At 38.6% G+C, this 12,885-nt stretch overlaps 2 protein-coding genes across 2 annotated transcripts in view; both read right to left on the bottom strand.

Annotated features, from left to right (window-relative positions):
• Positions 1–12,760, bottom strand: part of LOC101863665 (nudix hydrolase 8) — a 37,318-nt gene extending 24,558 nt beyond the window's left edge. Inside the window, exon 1 of the mRNA XM_005097168.3 lies at positions 12,675–12,760. The gene's annotated coding sequence lies outside the window, so the exon portion shown is untranslated. The remainder of the gene's footprint in view (positions 1–12,674) is intronic.
• Positions 1,816–12,771, bottom strand: LOC101863893 (probable peptide chain release factor C12orf65 homolog, mitochondrial). The gene is made up of 3 exons (XM_035969469.1): positions 12,686–12,771; positions 4,379–5,087; positions 1,816–2,050 (listed from the first exon to the last, which is right to left on the bottom strand). The coding sequence occupies exons 2-3, from the start codon at positions 4,868–4,870 to the stop codon at positions 1,844–1,846; spliced, it is 699 nt and encodes a 232-aa protein (XP_035825362.1). The 5' UTR covers positions 4,871–5,087; positions 12,686–12,771; the 3' UTR covers positions 1,816–1,843.
• Positions 12,772–12,885: the final 114 nt, after the last annotated feature.

Below are 12,885 nucleotides of genomic sequence, written 5' to 3'. Positions count from 1 at the left end.
GCCCTGCCGCGTGCACGTTCACTAAACTGCCTACTAGATAGAATCTACTACCAAAGATTCTTCTCGATCTTTGCTACTACTACTACTACTACATCTACACATGTAGGCTACTACTACTAGACAGTACAAGAGATGTACTACTACGAGACAGTATGAGAGAGTGCCACCCAGGCAAAGATAGTGTAACTTTGACTCAGCCACGTTGTGTACACACTTTTTATACCCCAAATTTGACCATGAAGTCCATTCGGAGGATTTGACCTTTTTACTTGACCAAAGTGTGCCAAAATGGTAGCCTAGATTTTGCCCCTCCATGAAGGAAAAATCTGGCCCTCATTCAAACCATTGAGATTGAGCAAAACTTTGCGTATCGTGCTTTGTTCTTACAATATTCATTATGATATATATAAGTTGTACACTGAGACAAAACTGTACTAAATGAGAAAGGTGCACCATTATGAAAGTGGAACGAACTCAGTTGCCTTAAAAGGGTGTCCCCTGGTAGTTTGAGCATGTGTGGCCTAAATAAGCTAAACCCCCCTCCCTTACCTTATTTAGGCCATATGTGGCCCAAATAAGCACTCCCAAAAAAAAAATGGGACCGCAAGCACAGTTCGAGAGATGCATGATTTAGAGTCTTCTGTGTTCGACCTATCCATTTTATACTGTACATGATAAAAATCCTGTCCACTTGGGAATTGAACACAAGTCTCCTGTGTGTGACAGTAAAGCATCTAATCACTACAAAACAGACGGCGATTTTGTAACGTACATAATGGTATTTGTCTGAAATGGTGCCTATTTGCCAAATACCAAAATGGAAAACCTTTGATTTGAGGAAAAAATGCACACTGACACAATTACGGCCAAACGGTGCTGGAAAAAAGCAAAATAGGCAGGCGGAGAAGTGAAAGAACAGAATACTAATATAGTGGGTCTAATAAGGCATTAATTTTTAAGGTTAATGTAATCATTAATTTTTTAAATGGTAGGTCTACGATGAAGTTTGAGGATATCTGCGGGAGATCTTTCATACACATGTATGCCTTCGCAAGACAGATTAAAGAGTCTTTGGTAAAAGCATATTTCAGTCCTCCATTCAGAACTTATTAGACCTAATACGCACTCTCAGGGTCTCCACTCTCTGTGGGGCCACATTTGGGTTGCCTTGATGTCATGCGTGAAGTGAAAAGTGAAAGGCATTTAAATTCAAAGAATGGGAGGGTAGAAATTTACTTTTACAAAAAGTACTTGAGACAGGGGAGATATATTGAACTGGTGCTGCAAAACAGAATTCTGACTCTCAGGCACTAGCAATGACATTTGTTGAAGTGCATTGAAGTACATCGACAAATCAATGGTGTTTTTTTTTAAGTGCTGGGAAAAAGAAAAAGGACAGACAGAAACAACAGAGGGAAAAGAAAAGAAGTTGGAGTTACTAGTGACACCTTCCAATTATAAGCAGCTGTGTCATGGAAGATTCTGCATTTGTAGTTCGTTCTGGGCTGTTGTGGGATTTAAGTAAAGAAGTACCACACATACATGCCAGAACGAACTTTTCTTTTCCTTTCTCATGAAAGTTCCTGTGCTAATGTGTATAGAGACCTACTGTGTTTGGGGAAATATATTTTTTCGCTTCAAATTCATATTTCTTAATCACACATGACACTCACACAATACACATGAAGCACTTCTACAATAAAAAAAAAGAATAGAAATAGATTAATGTATGAGCTCAAAGTGAAGTTCCATGGCTTAAAAACCGACATAACATTATACACAGATACTTCGCAAGACAAATAAACAAGCTGATACTACTGATAACAAAAGGAACTTTATTACTCTACTCAATACCCTCCCTGTCTTTAAAAGCTTTCTTCAACGCTAATTTGGCTCTTGCTCTTTTCTTTTTCTCTATCTTTCCTTCCATCTTGTCCTGTTTCAGCTGACCCAAATAGCTGTCTTCTCCATGCATCTCAAGGTCCAGTTTCTCCTCCAATAACTTTTTCGCTTGTTTCCTGTTCTCCTGTAGTGAACGAGTAGCCTGGCACTGAAAAATCCAATAAAAAAAGAGAAGATATTCATCCATCTACAATATATCTATCTATTTATCAGTCTATGTAACTTTGCATACTATAATTTATCTAGATCTAATTAAATTGTTCTAATAATAATAGAGAGATAACATTTGTATAGTGCAAAATCCCCGCTCAACAGCAAGCTCTATGCGCTTCACAGTCTATACTAATTACCCCAGCAGACCTGAGAGCATTCTGAAACAACCTGGGAAGCATACAGTGGAAGTGGCCATTTATAGGCGCTAAAACAGTAACATACTGACAAGGTCTTTCGTTGTCTATGGCCGGGTACCTATTCACACCTGGGTGAAGAGAGGAAAACTCGTGTAAAGTGCCTTTCCCAGGTACACAACGCCGGGCCCGCGGCTCGAAATCTCGAACCTGCAACCTTGTGATTACAAGTCAGGTAGCCTAACCACTAGGCCACCGACGCCAACTAGTAGTAGTATTCTACTATACATACTAGCATCTGAATTCTCATAGTAATAGTATAAGCTAGTACTAAACAAAGTCATGAAGTCACAAAATCAGAAACTTTGAACATATTTTAGAGCTAATTCAGGGGGAGGGAGAGGGGGAAGAGGAACAGGGATGGTTTCACTACCAGGAGATGGAATAGCGAGATATCAACGTTATAACTCAGTAGAGGAGAGAAAGATACACAACTTACACTCTTACACTTACACTAATACCAATTAACAAAGTTGCTGTTCTTAAAAAACAAGTTTGTGTTTCTCTACTCTGCAGCTGAATAACTTTCAATCTTTGCATAGATCTAAACTTAATCAGTGAAATTAACAACACCAAATAAAAACCCATACCCCCCCCGAAAAAAAAAAAAATAATATATATAATGAAAATAAAAATAAACAGTAATACATAACGGCAACTTGCAAACCAGATGACCTCATTTTTATGTGATGAGCACAAGATTCATGACCAAAGAAACAAAAGATCAAAACAGACACGATAGACACGATTGTGGCCAAGGGGTCTTGCAGTCATACTTAGCCTAATTTGTCTGACCCACCAACTATTGCTGTCTATCACTTCAACTTTCAAAGCAGTGTCCATGAATGGTATTAAACATAACATGAGGACCCCCCCATCTTTTACAACTGTGGTAAAGAGTATAACTCCAAAGAACAACAGCAACTCTTTTTAAAAAAATACATGACTAGAATTAGAATCGGGCAAAGAAACAAAGAGGAATGACACAGACTAGGCAAAAATACCAAGATATTGTACCCAAAAAAAACCCACCCCTCATAAAACTCTACAGTAGTCTGCTGTTAACAGTAAATAACAGAGTAAGTTTAGTTTTTGTAAGGTTTTCCGGCGCTCGCAACTGCATAAGGTCATATGAGCGCCAAGGGGAGGATGTCATCAGAGAAGTCCTTGCAGGGAATCAGACTTACTCAGATCACCTCTCTAGCTTCAACAGCACAAAGTCTGCTTCGACTATCAAGGCACCCCGGAAATAGTGGGTCACAAGAGTGTGACAAACATACAAAAGAAGTAGAGGAAAAATGACAATAATAAGGATTAGGAAAGAAAAAGCAGCAGTTCCCTGTTGTAGATCAGGCACAGTTATGAGCGTGACATTGATGAATCGGCCCATTTTTACAATTCTACTGTGCATGAACGAGAAATGTCCCCCCTTTGGGAATGGTGTAAAGACACTTCAGTCAGTGGCACCGTCCGGGGGGTACCCATCTTTTACAACTGTGGTAAAGAGTATAACTCCAAAGAACAACAGCAAACTCTTCAAAAAAATAAACATGACTAGAATTAGAATCGGGCAAAGAAACAATGATCAACAGCATCCAGCAAGCTTCGAGGAATGACACACAGACTAGGCAAAAATACCACGATATTGTACCAACACCCCCCCTCCCCCTCATAAAAGTCAACAGTAGCCTGTTGTCAACAGAGTAAGTAAAAGAAAATTTAGAAGGAAGGAAAGATAAAAAGGTATGTCCAGAAAAGAACATTTACATTTTGAGACAGCTGGTTTCTAGGGTAATTTTAGTTGGGTTCTTAGCCATCACAAGCAAAAGATGTGAGTTCGATTACCCTGTAGGAAGGCTTTTTTTGTCAAATACCTTCATCTGTCTGCTGGGATGTTGTTTCCCACTCAGCCTGTGTTGGCACAGAAAAGCAGGGTTGAAGCAGCCTGCCTCCTAAAAGATCTAAATTGTGTCAACAGAGGCGTAAAATATTTACAATTACATTAGAGTGCTTTCTAAACAATCTAAATTGTTCCGGGATTTACAACAACAATATAAACAATTACTTACTTTGACAACAATTCCAGTTGGGATGTGTTTGAGCACAACACAATTTGCTGTCTGGTTGACTGCTTGACCACCTGGTCCGCTGCCCCGAACAAAATTTTCCTCCAAATCCTCTGGCCTCAGCTCGGGAAACTTGTAATCCTTCCGCCTGACACTGTAGTTACAACAGCTGAGTTGCACTAACACTGGCCATTTGTGAATCCAAATCTCTTTCAATACTCTGTCTCTGTTTGACCATGAAGAAAAGAAATGTCTACTTATGGACACAACTGCTGGTGTTGAAGATTCAGAATGAGTTCCTTTATCGTTCATCCTCCAAAATGTACAGGAAGGATTGTATACACAGCCTGAAGGGACATTTCGTCTTACTTTATAAAGACACACAGTTTTAGGCACTGCAAGATTTGTGGTGTAGTTCCTACACAACAAAGGTCGAAAAGCAACAGCTGTGAAATCCGCCATTTTGATAACCGGAATCGATACAAAACTCATCATAATACCAGTAGGCAGGGTTTGAAAATGAACAATTTTGAACAGTTTGGAAATTGTGTGGATGGGTAGTTCTAAGGAATTATGTTATAGTTCATTCTATAATAGCCAGTCATTCACAGAAAGCAGGATGAACTGGACAGCACGCTAGTAAACCATTGTGACTGTTCTGGCTAGGACGACAAGGAATGCAGGTGATTCTGTACTAGTCTTGATTTGATACCTGGAAAGAGAAAGAAAAGATCATAAAAGAGAAGAGCTTACAAAACATAGCATGATCATAATCTTTAAAAAAAAATTCTAAAAATCATTTTCTTCACAGTTTTATTAGATCAAGTCAAAAGCAAAGAGTCACAAGCATCAGAGGATTGAATAAATCAAACACTGCACATGACAGCACCACTTTACTTTACAAACAAAAAGAGTTTAAAGTAAGTTTATGGAAGCAAATAAACTAAATATCCCCTCAACTAAGGCGGATGGTGTTAGCACATCAGTCTTGTATTGTGCTGACTTTGAAGATGAATTTGCTGAAACTTTATCGATCTGTATTACTGTAGTCAAACATTGCTTATTGTAAGAGCATACACACCTTTCAACTGAAAAATCTTGAAATAGCCTTTACATTGTTGTTTATGTAATAATTTTTAAATTAAAAAGTAAATTTCCCAACATAAAAAAACAGCCCCACACCAGCCCTATATTCACATTTTTTGGTGGGGGAATTAACATGTTCAAAACAGACGTTTAGATGCATGGGTAAAATGACACTCAGGCTCTAATAAATCAGAGAATGAGACATTTCATGTTAGACTTTCTATACTATAATGTACAGAAATTATATAAAACGTACCTTCCATTCCAAAAATCCAAAGAGCGCCAGCTAGGTTGACATAGGCCTACAAATTGTCCACACTTCCCAGAGATCAAAATTCAAGAATAAAATAGGGAAAAAAGTCTTAAACTTATTTCATGAGCTTGCAAGTTATATTTATTTGGTGGCAATACTGTTTTTCAACAGAAAATTAGTTAGCAGCATAAAAAAGCCAAAGGACAGTAGCCAAAGTTCTCAAGGAAATGTAAATTGGACTCAGTATTCATACTAGCAAGAAGTGTTGTTATAAAATCTCCGGTGATTCTGGACCAAAAATTAAATTTGGACTACGACCACCAGTCAACAGCTGGTGAAAACAAAATCAACACACGAGGAGGACAAACAAATAAGCTGGCTTAGAGATTAAAACTGATACAGATAATATCAACATAATTATTGTCCTCACCCCGTGGAAAATTGCTTTTTTGAAATAGAAAAATTGCAAAAAATTGCAAGGTAAACTGCCTAAAAATTGCAAAAAATTGCAACCTTCCCTCCCAGGCGCATTAATACGGGCTTAACATTTTTAGTTTATAAAACATGACAATTTGAGTAACGGTAGCATAAAAGCAGAACAGCCTTTTAAAAAATCATGACAAACAATACAAATTTTATTAACAACATTTACTAGTAACAACACATGAGTACGTTAACAATAAAGTTATCGACCAAATATAATATAATACCGTGTGACCCAAAATAACAGAACCCTCGGTTTTCGTAATAACTTTTAAATGAAGGCATAAAATTTAACCAAATTTAGTTACCGGGTACTTGGTTCATGCAAAGATCTAGAAGTGTAGCATGAGTATGAGGTTTCGTTTATAAAAAAGAAAAAAAATTATGGGAGATTCGAACAAGCAAAATTAGCCCAAATCAATTCAGATCCTATTCTATTTTTCTCTTGATACTTTCAATACACCTGTAATCTGTATTTAGATCTATTTCAGATATTTTATTTTTTAAAACCAGTATGGTATTGTTTTAACTCCAAGTCAAATGGTAAAATACAGCAATTTTTTTTTCTCCAATTAATAGTAATAATAAGGTAGATCATTTCTTTAGTGACCACTCCCGTGTGAATGCAGCTTAAGGCGTTTTACATATATATTGAGTGTCTACGTACACGGCAAAAGGGCACGTAGTCTAAGTGTCGTCACGTACACGGTAACTGGACAGTTAAGAACTCCAAGTTCAGTTTTTGTCATCCAGTGTTGCCTTCAACCCCAGCGGTCTCCCGACTGTACCTTTAAAAAAAATCAATAATCCCCCCATTCCGGACCCCTATAGTTCGCAGCGCAAAGACTTTGAATGAACTTTGGTGACCCCAACCGGTGCTCACAGTGTGATGAGAAAGCACAGGTTCACTGACCGGTCACGATGGCGAGCCCGACAAGACGCCTGTACATGTATGACTTTCTTATTTTTTTTCAACAAGTGACAGCACAGGACAAATATTGATTTATTTTCATTCCGGTTACCGTGCACATAGACATTAAGTACTGAGACTAGGTGCCCGACTACCGTGTATGTAGACACATGCATCATGTACGAACAATATACACACACACGTACACCTTACACGCGCACACACATGCACACCACACACACACACACACCTACTTTCTTATCACACGTGCACGCTTAATCTTACACACATGAGATCTCTATGTCTCAGTTTGTGTTGTACCTGATGTATTCCGGCTTAAATTTCCGGTTAAAGCTTTCAGAGTACGCCCAGTAGACTAGAGCTGGGCCGAAACCATGATTTACGCAGGCCTATCGGCTTTGTACTCGCACCATTTCAAATTTAAAATTCCGTTAAAATTAAAGCGTTGATGTTATTTTGCCTAAAATTGCAAGAAATTGCGACAATTGCAAAAAATTGCGGCTTTATAGCGGAACTCGACGAAAAACGCGTCCGCAAGACCGCGATTTCCTGGGGGGCCAGATTGTCAAACCTGTTCTAACTGCTTGTCCAATAAAATCATTTGACAAATGACCATTAATTCCCAAGTTTCCCCTCTGGTTTTTCTATATAATTTAAATGACATGGCTCAAGATGCCCACTTGTCTAAGAGAGGCAAATTTGGACAGTAAAAAAAAAACTCCACAAAAATGACGACTTCAAGAATGCCCAGTTTGAGATTTGAACCTGGGCCATCAGCTCCGGAGTCCAGTTGAGTGTGCTATCAACTGAGATAATGCAGTGCCCCGTCTTAGACATTGTTGATTGTTGTATCTTTAAATTAAATAAATTTAGATTCTAAATCTGATGGACGAAGATGTCGATAATGACACAGGAGGGAATTTAAAGGACATGACCCAGAGGAAGTTCTGCGATGTCCAATGACTACCATGAATTATGATGAACAGCTTTATCATTCGTTCTCATCATGATAATTATGCAATAATTCACAGCAGTAATATTGATGTCCTGTTTTTTAGGAAAGACATTTTTATAAACGCACAATATTCCCATTTGTTGCATAAGTCCTATTGGAAGCTATCAGAGATGAACATTAAATTCGGAGGTCCCGCCTCTGTAATAACTTACACAACAGTATACTACATTGTTGCAAAGGTCATTAATGATAAACTCTGTCAGACCTGCGCCCATCGGCTCTAACTTCACCCTATACCTGGCTGCCATGGTGAGGCGTAGAGAGCAAGAGCTCCCAGTTACCGGTCGACCAGGAATTCTGCGTACGTGTTGGTTTGTGAATTCCCGGAGTATCAGGAATACGGTCTGATGGGATTATTTTTATTTTATTTTTAAAAGTAAATTTTTTTGGTAAGTGTTTTACGACGCTTGTAAATTCAGAAGGTCATATGAGCACACATAAACACACCAAACATTTTCATTTGGTAGGAAATTTTGAATTTTGCCCGGGTGGCGTCTGAAGCCTACTCTTGGTAAAAAAAAAAGGCAGGGGCTATTTGCAACACCGCGTTCTGAATAGCTCCTGTGCTATTTGAAAAGCAGCGTTCTGATTAGCTCCCATGCTATTTGAAACGCCAGTTCTAGTAGCCATCGTAATAATATTGTAGTTCTGACTGAATTGTGGAAGCTTTCTCAGTTTCTTGATAAACCTCCTAGGATTTGACTCCTTTTTTTAAAAATGACGTTGTCTTATTCCAATCAATATTGGGCAGATCTAGATCACACAATTGTCTGACATTTCTGACATTGTTTGCACAAAAGTAGTCTAGTTCATCTCTCATAATCATATTCATTTGAGTTTGAGTTTGAGCAAGTAAGTCAAAAGACGCTTGGATAACAATAACAAGACGATGCAATTCAGTAAGCACTATTTCCTATCCGCAGTGTTGTCATACAATACCTAAAAATATAATCTCTGCAGGCACTTTACATTTTGCCATCACACCATGACGTCGCCTGATCTAGGCTTTGGCGCTTTAATTAACAGGGGGCAGTGTCAACATTCTCTAACATTAGGCCTAGAGAATGTATACAAGCTGTCTACGTTCTCTAATATTCAGTGCCTCCAAGCGTGGCATCGAATCTCGGTCCCGGAACGTTTTTTTTTTTTCTTCTCCTGAGCCTAAAATAAATTTTAAAATTATTAGACTCACAGACCAAGGAAAGCTACTAATGAACTTTAACCAGGCCTAAATTGGTAAAAGGAAAAGTATAGGCTATACTAAGGCCTATTTTGTATAGAGCTCCTCTTGGGGATAAAACCAGAATGTGCATGCTTCATTACTACATAAAAAACTACTGCTCAACAAGTTATATGGGAAAAAATTATTGGTCAGTCGGGATGAGGAGAACAAAAAAAGCCAAAACCTTCCAGGACCGGGATTTGTTCCCACGCTCATAGAGTAATGGTTTGACTTCAAATGCAGACGCGCTGTCCATTCGGCCATTAGAACTTCCAACAACGAAAGGAAGATTAAGCTTGATATTTAACACACAGCGTTTTATTTAGCAATGGCGCTAATTGCAACACGGCGCTTTAATTAGCATTGGCGCTAATTGCAAAGCGGCGTTGCAAATGGGCACTTCCAACAAAAAAAAAAGGCTCGCGACCAACGCTACTGAGCGGGATGTGGGACCGGCTGCCGGCCAGACTATTCATTGTTTACACACTGACTTAACAATGGCAGGCCTCTCACTCTCTGCCTGCACATAATAGATTATGGTTCAAGGAACAGAAAGCGTTTAAAAACATAATGAGACACAAGCACGAGACAATAAATGCTCTTGCACAACGGTAGAAGGGTAGTAAATTATTCAGACCAAATGGGCGAGGGCGTTAAATGATGTTAACTAGTTTTAAAATCTTAGTGTCTTAGTAATCCAAGCTCTTTCCTTCACTTTCATTTTTTTTCTTTTATTCTTCTTGCCTCTTGTCCCCTTCTTCTTCTTGAACATTTGGAGTTTGAAGCCAGAGAACCAAATTAAATTCTCCGGGCCAGAAGCAATCCAAAAGAGCCAAATTTCTGGGATTTGGCTCCAATCTGACAACCCTGACTGTGACTAGATCTATGTCAATTCGGACATCAACACAATCCTGTTGAGAATCAGCCCCAGTACCCTCAGCCCTGATCTCTCTTGGGTCATTTCCGGTAAAACAAGGGAGGGGGTGAGAATAGCGAGACATAGGACAGATTGTAGATCTATATTATAAGTAGTAGCTAATTCCATTTAGAATCATCAATGATTCCTTGGGCTTTAGTTAGATCTACACTAGATATACTAGCCTACTGTAGGCTTCTCCATGCCATTCATCATAAATATAAAATACTAGAATCTAGATCTAGGTCTATGAGTCATAGATCTTAATCTAGACTCTAACCAAGGAGATTAAAAGTAATGGAGGATGCTCTGTGGGCGGCACCGTTCGCCTGATAGGAGCCCTCTCTCGCGACGGAACTGTGGGCTACCTGCGCTGCATGCCCGACTCACGCACTGAAATCTAGATAAGAAAGAAGGTTTTGTTCCGAGGTCCTTGAGATTAGGCCTTGAAATGCCTTGCACCTGTTGTATTTAAGTGTAAGAACCGATATGCTGCTGCAGTGGACCGAAGTTTTCACAGTTAAGTTGTTTTCCTTTTCACAAATTTGAATGAAGGTGTTTTTATGCCCCCAGCAACACAATTTAGATCATTAATATTCATAAGAGGCTGGCTCCTGCGCTACCTGCCAAGGCCAACCCAGGCTGAAAGGGATACATCACCCCAGCAGAAAGACCGAGATACTCAATTCTTTTAAAATATTCTTATTCATAAATATATATAATTATTATGTGTATATATATAATTATTATGTGTGTGTATGTATATTATATATACATATTATACACTTAAATTAAAGATATTGCTTTCCTTTGTGAGTGCAAATTAGATGCAACTGTTGTCTAAATGTAGATATCTTAAAGGCTCCATTAGAATATGAAATCAATACTCAACAACAATAATGACGAATATTTTCTATGTTAAAGAAACACCAAACCATATCAGATGAGAGATGAGGGGAGAGGGTAGGGTGGGGTGGATAAGAGTTTGAGTCTTGTTAGATAGAACTATACTCGGTTTAATTCTATTGTTGTAGTCTTCACCTAAGATCCCACAATCAATAATTCCGGTTCACTTAAGATTCTGCTTTTAAAAAATAAACCAAACAAAGCAACAACAAATTTTACTACACAAGAGTCATCACTAAGATTAAATTACCCCCCTCTCGAGTGTAATAAGGGACTAAAAACGCTGCTCTCCACATCATACTTTACTGAACAAAAAAAAACAACCTTCAAAAGTCATCCACGCTCATGCATGATGCAATTACACCTCCAAAGGTGTTGTTATCTCTTTTTTTTTTTTTATATTTGAAATCATTCTGCGCTCCACTTTGTGAAAACCAGGAAACAAAATTATTGTAATAAATAATATTATTATTTATAGACCAAGACATACTGTTAGCAATCAGATAAAGCTGGCATCGACCCTCTTTAGCGTTCGCTATTATTACTTACACATACAGTTAGTTATGGCACACGCCTAGAATCATGCAATCATATCTTAAATTCAGTTCAAAAGTATATTTTTATCCATTTCTTATAATTAAATATTTCAGCATTTTGAAAGATTATCTTTATAATTTGGTTTGGTATGTTTGATAATTTTATGTTACTCGAACAAGTTTTCTTCTTATTTTACACTTCTTTTTGATTTTTAAACAAGATTATAACATAAAACTCTTAAAGAATTGAACAGTCCGTATCACACACAGAATTTTGTATTTTTTTTCTCCCTGTCATTATCCGTCAGCCGGTCAGTTGATCACAATCTCTCTCTCTCTTTCTGTCTGTCTGTCTCTCTCTCACTCTCTCTCTCTCTTTTATTTAATTTTTCCCATTCTCCTTCGTCCCTTCCCAAGGCCCCTCTTCCTTGCGTGCATTCCCCCACCCTGCCCACCCCCACAATGTGGCCCAGCCCGATAAGATTCTATAAAAAGAAACGCCACAGTTTGTGATATAGCCCACAGTCGGCGGCCATATTTGATCCCCACTGCGGCGTGCTGCTCGTGGCGCCCCGAAGAGAGAGAGGAGGCTCCATTACTATTAGTTCTAAACTCCTTGACTCTAACTCTAGTATATAAAAATGGGGAGGACCAGCTATGAGACAGAGTACTGAGTCGTCTGAGTAGAATAGAGGGCTAGGGGTAGGGGTAGATTTCTAGGGTTAGGGCGGGATAGGGTATGTGTTTTGGTTAGATCTTAATTAGATCTAGAGTCTAGATCTAGATGTCTCTTTTTTTTTATTGTATTTGTTGGGGAGGTCACTCGTTACGGAAGTCATTCCAAAAATGATTTTGATCATGACCATGTCATTGACTTTGACTCTTGTCCATTGAAAGATTTCAATTGAGAATCCGCTGCCATTTCCATCACCACAATTACAATATACTCACGATTTACCCACTTGCAATCAGATTTAACTGAATCGAACGTTGAGTCGAAACGTCGATATTGATTTGCGTCACAGCTACTTCGCTTCGCCCTAGGCTAGATCTTGCTTATTCTGTGCTCTCTACAGTGGCTCTACGCTCTTCTTTGAACTAGCCTAAGCTGTTTCAGAACGAAAGTGACATGCGATTGTGAAATTAGAGTGGTTCCCCTTAG

The sequence above is a fragment of the Aplysia californica genome, unplaced genomic scaffold (assembly GCF_000002075.1).
Source record: "Aplysia californica isolate F4 #8 unplaced genomic scaffold, AplCal3.0 scaffold00148, whole genome shotgun sequence".
Taxonomy (NCBI): Eukaryota; Metazoa; Mollusca; class Gastropoda; order Aplysiida; family Aplysiidae; genus Aplysia; species Aplysia californica.
Note: the sequence above shows the minus strand (reverse complement) of the source record. Positions and strands in the feature narration are given on the sequence as shown.

Bases quoted from the DNA above. Each gene is read 5' to 3' on its own strand.
- LOC101863893 (XM_035969469.1), bottom strand. From the start codon at position 4,870: ATGATGAGTTTTGTATCGATTCCGGTTATCAAAATGGCGGATTTCACA. The intron at 2,051-4,378 runs GTAAGTAATTGT...TGGATTTTTCAG, and splicing joins CAACTGGAATTGTTGTCAAA to TGCCAGGCTACTCGTTCACT.